At 38.2% G+C, this 9,580-nt stretch overlaps 1 protein-coding gene across 1 annotated transcript in view; it reads right to left on the bottom strand.

Moving 5' to 3' along the window:
• Positions 1-8,351, bottom strand: part of LOC136249936 (transient receptor potential cation channel subfamily A member 1 homolog) — a 70,362-nt gene extending 62,011 nt beyond the window's left edge. The window contains exons 1-3 of the mRNA XM_066042073.1: positions 8,196-8,351; positions 767-1,016; positions 469-658 (exon numbers count right to left, since the gene is read on the bottom strand). Of these exons, the coding sequence (XP_065898145.1) occupies positions 469-658; positions 767-970 (394 nt within the window). The 5' untranslated portion in view covers positions 971-1,016; positions 8,196-8,351. The remainder of the gene's footprint in view (positions 1-468; positions 659-766; positions 1,017-8,195) is intronic.
• Between the last annotated feature and the right edge of the window lie 1,229 nt (positions 8,352-9,580).

Here is a 9,580-nt window from a genome sequence, read left to right on the forward strand (position 1 = left end):
AGAAATGGATTACATAAACACTAACTGATATCCTGATCACCGAAAATCGCAGCGGTTTGAGTACTAGAGAAAATTGCTGCAAGCCAGATGACCAGGAAGTACAATATAACACATAAAGCACTGCCTATGCTTGTGTGTATGAAAAATACAGCACTCGGGGGTGTCTCGAGGCAAATACAGCACTCAGCTTTGCCTCATGCTGTATTACCCTCTTGTGCTGTATTTTCCATACACACTAGCGGCGGTGCTTTAACTATAACATATTGTACAGGGTAATAGTTTTGTAACAAAGGTATAGTTATGATTATAAAGTCCAACTAATAGCTGAAGTCCAACTATAACTGGACCAAGTAAAGCTTCAGTATAATAATAATAATAAATGTCACTACTTGTCAAAGATCATACATAACTGGTTAGATTAAATATGGAGTGCAGTCCACATACATAACACAACAAAATGGATCTCACCTGCTCCATGTTCTATTATCATGTGGATCATATCCATTCTTTTGTAAATCACAGCAGCATGAAACATGTTGAATCCATCACTGTTGCATGCCTTGATTAAATCAAATGTACACACTGAAGTAATGGATGCCAATTCTGCAGCTTTTCTTAGCAGATTATTAGCATATTTCAGATCGCCAGCTGCAATTGCCTATTATTGAGACAAAATTAATTAACACATGTACTCTGTAAAAATATGAATAATATAGTTGAAGCTAGTTCCCCTCAGTAAATCACTAATTTTTATATATTGCCTTACTTGTACACCATTCAGGGCAATCACACTTGAGAGACTGGGATAATAAATGGTCTTGTCTTTATTTTCCTGGTTTTCAATTATATTAGGTTGATCAAATTCAACTGCTTCATTGATTTGGGGCGCATACGTAAGCTTCTCACCAGGTAGATTTACAAAATCAAAAGATGTCCTTGTTTTCTGTTTAAGTAATTTCTTCTTTTCCATATTGGTTCCCAATATGATCTGCACTATATGAACTTGTTTGGGATTGCTAAAAGACAAAATAAAAACTAATTAACTATCATATTAGTTTTAGAAGTATTATACAAACAGTGCAATACTATAGTAACAAATGCACCATCGACCCATCATTAATCTTGTTTCATTAGTCATAATATGTTAGTAAATTTTTACTATGCAGACATGCATGCATGCATCTTCTTATAACAGCTATATAATAATCAGGGGCATAAGAACTTATGGGTGCCCTACTACTAATGTACCACTCTGCGTGGGCAGTTCAAAGGCACCGCCAGTGCCATAATTTGTATATTGCACTGCTGCAGACCGCAGCGAGTACATTATAATTCATAACGCACTGGTTGCGGTTTTGTAGACCACAATGAGTGCATTATAAGTTATAATGCACCGACCGCAGTGCAATATACAGATATTGCACTGGCTGCGGTTTTGTGCAGCATAGCGCAAGTGCCGGTGGCGAAGACCACTACGACACCTCACCTAACAGGTGGAAGGACACTTCACAGATCACTCGAATTCTTTTATAGCCTGACATGTAAAGGTCGATTGTGGGCCATAACGTCACCAATACGTATAATGTTTACAAGCAGCCAATGGCGATCGAAAAAGCCAACACGGGTGGCCACAACTCTAGTCTACATATATATAAACGTACTTATACACCTTATTAGTCTGGTGTCATCTTAGCCCAGATTAAACTGTAGTCCACTTCGACAATGACAATAAAACAAATATATTCTAAATAATACTAACCTTTACGTTCGATTGTGGTAACCAGTTTTGTCATGCCACCAGATTCGAGTTTAGCCAGTGTGAATAGTAAGAATTAGACTAGTATCGTTTAGTAGTTGGATTTTGTTTACTTAAAACGTCTATTTAGCTACTTTTTTTCGCTCGAGGGAATCATTATGGCGATTAGTCTGGCGCTTAGTCTATATGGCGATTGAGTGATCACGCTGGCATGTTGAGCACTACATAATGAGAGTCGAACAGCGAATGCAGGTTAGTGATATAACCCATAGCGTACTAGCTTTCAATATATCAGGTGGCTGCAGTACTGCAGGGGGAACGTCATCGCAATGTCCGGCTTGGTTACCCACAATCGATGTTAGAAACCTGGCCTTTATAAGTGTTACAGCTGTCTTGTGCGACTCTCCCCACCTATTAGGTGAGTGGTACATAACAGTTATACAACGTGCACTCATGCTCTGCCTGTATAAACGCACTTGCCTTCGGGCCTAACGGCCCTCAGGCTCATGCGTTTATATCAGGCAGAGCACTCGTGGCCGTTGTATAACTATATAATAACATCAACTTGATTTTCATCTCCAAAGAATTTCTAGTCAGTATTATTATTATTGCTTAAATAGGGCAGACAGCCAAGGCTGATTAGGCCCTAGAAGATGCAAATATACACACTTGTACACATTACCAAACATTTAATTAAAAACTTAGTTAAATAGTCACATTAAAAATGGTACTGAAAGGTAGAATCAGCAACTCTGTTTATTATTAACTATATGTGACCGGATCTGTAAAAACCCAACATAATGGCGCATTTTTCAAATCCTTTATTATTGAATATTTATAATCTACTTAGCCGAGTGTATGCTCTGGCCAAGTTTCAGCCTTGTTTGCCAACAACTTTTGGAGTTACAGCCCTACAAAGTGGCAGCAACAGAAAGATCGATTTGTACAGCAAGTATTGGGAAAATATATTACAGCTGCTTACAAAAACGACTGTAACTTACAAACACAATGCAGTACAGAGTTGCAACTTACACCATTGTGTTCGCCATGAATAGGGGAGTCCATTACGTGGTAGGTTTTTCCATCTACCACCTTTCTTCACTACATACAGAGACGAAATTAGTGAAGAAAAATCGATTGCGTACAATTGCTTCGATGTGACGTAAACAAATGCCCATAACTCACGTATCCTTTAAGTTACTGCTACGAAACAAAGATTTTCGAACTCCCCTTGAGTAGACGAATAAGATGATATCCATGTTTTTATCATTACACACTTTCTTCACAAAGAACAAACCATTAAAAATTTTTACGAATTTCTTTTTCATTTATGCAAATATTTTACCCATTGCAATCAATAGCCTATACTGAAAATTTAGACTTGCACCAATATGTCGGGTTTTCACAGATCCAGTCACATATTATACTTCTATACAGGTAAGCTTTACCTCAAAGGTGATTTTATTTCCCAGATTAAAATACGACTGTAGTGACTCTCTATCATAGTAGGGACCACATAGGTATAGGTGTGGCCCACAAAAAAATCACCCAAAAACCAGCCTCAGTTTTCCCTGACGACAATGAGGCAGTATTGGTTATGTAAAACTAAGCCCAAACAAGCTTTCAAATTGACCTGAAACGCTTTCAACAAGTTACTACGGAAGTTTCTACTGACTGACTGACTGATGCCTGGATCAGGCAAACATAACTTGATAGCGGCTAAGGCTATGGGCTTGATTTTTTCACTGTTTGGCGTCGTTTCAGCCGGACACATGCCTTTTGGCATACCACAGTACATACAATGTATTCTTCATGCACTTACCAGTGTCCTCCTTTGTGTTCCATTCATCTTTGCTGACAGCAAAAGGTGTCGATTTGTCGATAGCACATGATGGCTTCTCTCTATAATGGAAATTGTCTGTAGTTTTTGTAGTGGCTACTTTGATTGCAGAGGTGCTTTTTCGAACAGTTCTTGATTCATAATGCTGTAAATCAAGTTGAACATAGCTGACAACAAAGCATAATGGATACTTTATTTTTCAGATGATAATTGATAGCTGGGATGCGTGGCACCAGATGCGATATGCGTGGGTTCACCAGTCATAACAATTTTATTTTAATAAAAAAAAGTTTACAAACAAGTACACAAAAATTTAACTAGAGTAGGGACCATAGCACATCAATAAAAGAGTACTGAAACAAGCTGGAATAGTGCACAATATTAAATCACAGTAAAACAATAAGAAGTGTTATATTCCTACTGTGTTCATGGGAATGCACAGTAGGGATATAACACTTCTTATTGTTTTACTGTGATTTAATATCGTGCACTACTCCAGCTTGTTTCAGTACTTTTTATCAATGTGCTATGGTCCCTACTCTAGTTGAAAATCCCAAATATTTTTGTGTACTTGCACAAATGTTGTGAGTAGGCACTTAATTGAGAAGACACTTCTGTGTGTAATTTAAAGTAGTTTGTTTGAGTTATGCTTCCTTAGCAGTGCATAACAACATAATTACTGAATTACAAAATAATTTATGAATTACTAAATATGCTAAATTACAGTATTTACAAATCTAATTATCTAGCTGAATTAATAATATTATATGCATGGTTGATTAATTGTCTATTTAGCTAGAATGGGATATAGAATTAGCACTAATGTGTGGAAAACATGGTGGATTTCGTGAGGCTTCCAAGTATAGTAAATAGGCGCTTTGTTGCAAGTGTTGATAAGATTAATGGTAATGGAGTGCCGATAAGGTTAGGTATCATAGTATACTTAACTATCTGTCACAACATTGACGTGTACCTATTTGTCACTGATGCATGTACTTGTAATTAGAGAGTGTTTTGTAGAAGCTCTCCAGATGTTTCGAATGATATAAAGTTTTAAAGGATGCGACGTTCTTAGCGTAAGTCATCAGGGCATCATTTTGCCAAGCAATTGTAATTATTCTCTACATACAATGACGTATGAACTTCCAGTTTGAACTGTTCAATAGAGCAGTCTTTAGTCTCATAGCATGCCAAACTTTGATTAGCTCACGTGAGTGAGCATCGTATTATAAGCCTATCGTGTGCCAATTATCAGCATGAGGTACCTATTATCAGCACCCTGTACTTCAGTGATTGGCAAACAGTGCAAATTCGTGAGTAACTCTCTGGTGCCTTGATATAGTTCTTTGTAAATTTTTTTGTGGGATATAGCTACAGTCCTTGGATAACTCGGTTTCACAGAAGTTTTACAAAGATGAGGCCAGCCGTTCGAGAGATATTCAGGTTATAGATGCAAAATAAAGCATACTGGTTTCCAATGCAAAATTATTTTTATTCAACTTCATGGTTAGCCAGCATAGCTTGTGGAGCACTTTAGAGACAATAATTACTGAATGAAAACGATTGTAAGAAATGTTTTAGAGGGTAGTTACAGCAGCTCACAATGGTAATAAGCAGCTCCAATATACTCCGTAGTCTGTATACTTTACAGGTGCTGATAATTAGTACCTACCGATAATTGGCAACTTGCACTACAGTGTTTGATAATCTATGTGCCTTGAAACTTTGTCATCCAAATTTGCAGGAAAAAAAAACTGTACAGCACAATCTATAAAACAGTTGAGAAGATACTTCTGTGTGTAATATACAGTTTGCTTTAATGGCACTTAGCAACCATATCAAAACTTGTGAAAGATATTCCGGATTTCCGAATAGGTTACGCCCGTTTTGTATAAAATAACACCGTCTTCTAAACAAGGCGCTATAACTTCCGTGTACTCTGGTTGACAGACACGAACTTTGGTTTATCAGATTCCTTGATGAAAGGAAATTTGATTCATGTGTAAGTTCTTTGTGCAGTAACAAAGGGGAAGCTTAAAAGGAGCCTTGTAGCACGAAATTTACATGTTCAGAATGCCTGTTAAAATACGTGTTTTTCAACATATCTCTGTAAACTAACCTGTTTAACAATTTGTATGGTCGGAGTCTTATTAAGTATCCTTCGCTGCGTAGAATGATACCAAATTTAGTGAAGTTGGTTGAGGATAACAACTTGTAAATTGGGATTTTCCCGCCAAGATAATTAATTTTCCAATAGATTAATGTATGGAGCGTGTATTATGTCATCATCAGCAGTAAATAACTGTTGCTATGGCGACATTTTCCCATTTGTACGGTCAGCAATGGATAGAGAAATTCAAGGGCTTTCTTTTATTGTATGGTGTGCTGTAGAGATTTTGTGAGTTAAAGGTTGTAAATTAGCGTTTTTGTATGTAGTGTAAAATACATGTATTTTTGCATTGGACAATGGAATGATGAGATTTTATGATCAGCCTGTTTTACCAAGTTGAGATCTCAAAAAAGATAATTTTTAAAGGTTTAACTCAGTGTTTGAAAACTTTTAATGTTGACCACCTGAAAATGCTTGATTTGACAAATCCCATACATATGTTTTTATATGCATAATAGAGCAGTTTCAAAACCATGGTAACCAAAAATTACGCAATGGACCACACACAAATCGCCATGTTTTTGTACCACACTGTTTCATGTTGCAAGTTGAATTCCTCGCTAAATTCATGCCAAGACTTATTAATATGTAAGTAAAATAGTTGCCAGTAATAGAATGAAGTATGTAGGTGAGTTATTAGGCATTAAAAGATCCGTACTGCCTCCCAACAGGGCAGTTTCGTAGGAAAGAGAAATGCGTAAAGATGGATTTGGCCAAATTGCAACCTATTCACTGCCCAAAGGTAGTTAAAACTAGGGGAAGCTTGCAGTATAGGTCTTTATCCAGCACCACAGCATCGTACAGCCACATCCTGCCATCCCCGAGTTAGCCAGAATTGTTCATGTGCTGGGATTCCCACTTTGTGTGAAAAAGTAGACAGCAAAATAAGACTGCTAAACTTTAACTGATGGTTGATTTCGACAATAAAACTTAACTGTAGTAAAATTCACCACTAAGAGTCTTCTTTTGCTGGCGTTTTATTACAGTTTGGTAGTACGCCATCACCGGTCTCGTGCCTTTCAGGAGCTCTGGCTAATCCCGGGATAGCTCAATGTGGCTGTACGCTGCTGTGGTGCTGGATAAAGACCTATATACTTCAAGTTTCCCCTAGTTTTAACCGCCTTTGGACGGTGAATAGGTCGCAATTTGGCCAAATCCATTTTTATGCATTTCTCTTTCCTACGAAACTTCCCTGTTGGGAGGCAGTACATATCTTTTAATGCCTAATAACTCACCTACATACTTTATTCTATCACTGGCATCTATTTTACTCATATTAATAAGTCTTGGCATGAATTTAGCAAGGAATTCAACTTGCAACATCAAGCAGTCTGGTACAAAAACATGGCGATTTGGGTGTGGTCCATTACATAATTTTTGGTTACCATGGTTTTGAAACTGCTCTATTGACTATGAAATCCCAAATTAATGAATGCTCGAATTGATGTATTATTACAAAACAAAACCTAGCTATTAGCTAAAACCAATAATATAGCAGTGTCAGTGTGCATAGCTACATAGTTGACTTGATGGATGAGCTAGCTAGCCTGGTTCAGCAGGAACTACACACGAGAGCATAACATATTGAAATTAGCCATTGGGATTGCGAACCTAATAAAATATGCTGATTTTAGCGGAATTCCGCATATCTACCGACATGGTAATTTCAAAAATGTACGAGAAACCCACTAAACGTTGGCTTAGGAACATGGTGTCTATTTATATAGGCCTATAGAAACTAGAACAAAGCTATTCTAAACTAAGTTACTCACGCGGCACTTTCTCGAAGCGGCTTTCCTTAACTTTTGTCTTTAAACTGAATGGCCCGCTCGAGGGTAACAATTCTTCGTACAATTCCCTCGAATTGCTGAAGTATTATTCATGTACACAATGTTTCAGGCCGTTTTTTTGTGTTTAGACTAATTTGTTTAAGGTGAATTCCCATAGTCTTGGTAACGGCAATACATTACGCATTGGGCAAAATGACGAACCGGGTTCAGAAACAGTGCTGGGCCACGTATCCACTGCAGCTACAGTCTTGAAAATAAGGTGGAGTATTCCTTAGAGGTATGTGCATAATTAGCAGATCGTTTTTTGTTGGTATCACTACGTAATGTTGTGGGCGCTTCGAAAATGCACGAAAATCACTGTGTTTTTACACCATTTTACGCACTCGTGGGGGCGTGTCCGGCCCTTTCAATATTAATGTATTGATTATTAACCAAATAAATTCAATATGACCAACCGCGCGAGACATCAGCTTTTTTTTGCCTACTGTCCCCGGTAAAATGCTTGCAGACCACCGCCGCAGCGTCGCACTTTTTTGCAACTTAAAATTGACTCACTGTCAGTTCGCGAGGTGTTTCGGCATGGCTTATTATGTAACTATCTACACATAGACACTTGACAAAATCTAGCTAGTTCAATACCTTTTCCTCGGTTGAAACTTGACGCGAATCTTTCAAAAGAATTTGAGCCGGTCTCACAGTAGCTACCACAGCGGCAAAATAAACAACACTGGACTTTCAGTATAAAGGTTAAGTTCACCACTAGTCTCGCCCCCAGATCAAGACCACCTTGTGGCCCGCCCCCAGACCACCTTGTGGCCTGGGGGCGTGCATGACTGTAATTAGTCCGTCACGGTGCGCCCGACTCTTCAGTCAGTTCTTTTTAAGAGTCGGGCGCACGAGATTCAGGAGACTCAGTGTAGCTAGTATGTAGGCTACACTGCGAGGGTTACGGACTAGCCAGTCAGTTTAGTATGGTCCCTGCTAAGCGACGCCGGAAAGGGCCTAACGGTTCGTCAGTAAATTTTGACGTCATGCATCGATTACTATATCTGGGACCATCATATACACTGATATAATGATGGTCCTGTAACGATATATTTGGACCCCCCAAAAAAGTGGATCCCCGGTCTACTTTTTCTTGAAATATTTGGACCCCTCTGAAATATTTTATCCCCCTACAAAATTTATTATTAACGCCATTTGCACACATTCAAAGGGGGGTCCAGATATTTCAGCTGAAATAATCGATCCCCCCGTCTATATTATCTTTGCCCTTACCTGTTACATTCAGCTGACCACCCCAATTTCTGGAAACTGCATGATCATGAGTGACAAGTGTAAAGTGTCTAGCTAGCATTTTCTCTTACGGGCTGCCTCTGCCGACACTTTGCCCACTGCTGTCAGTTTCCAACATCGATCCTTGTAATGTGATGCAGAGTGCTTATTGTGTAATTCCACATGCAGCAAATGTTTAAATGAAGGGTCGTCCCCCGTCTCTTAAAGTCACGCTTACTATCACAATAAGGTGCTGCATGTTAATTTTTAATATTATGCAGACCTACAAAACTTCTGAGCTAGCTGTACTGAAGCACCTTAAGCAGCAATTCCAATATCCATACTAACATGCTATCGCTCAGATATTGTTTAATTCACCATTATGAAAATGTGATTTTAGAATTAACTTGCCCTAGCTCTGGACTTTTACATCGTATACAATCAGCCCTTCCCAGGAAACAATCCAAAGTAGAGTACCTACTATTGCTGCAGAGATTTAAAAGTAGCTATATTAAGTTACTATGAGACATGTACAATTATTGAAATAACAGTGCTTAGCCACTACCAGTAAGTCTCTGTGAACAATCTGTTGAATCAACAGCATCTTCCATGTTATTTGTCAGGAAGATGTTGAATGATGCTGCCTGTATATAACAGATTTCATCTTCTGAAAGAATTTTCTTAGCTCAATCATACAAAGAGTGAGTAGACTCAGCCAACCATACTTATTATAATAACTGTATTTTACT

The sequence above is a fragment of the Dysidea avara genome, chromosome 3 (assembly GCF_963678975.1).
Source record: "Dysidea avara chromosome 3, odDysAvar1.4, whole genome shotgun sequence".
In the NCBI taxonomy this organism is placed as follows: domain Eukaryota; kingdom Metazoa; phylum Porifera; class Demospongiae; order Dictyoceratida; family Dysideidae; genus Dysidea; species Dysidea avara.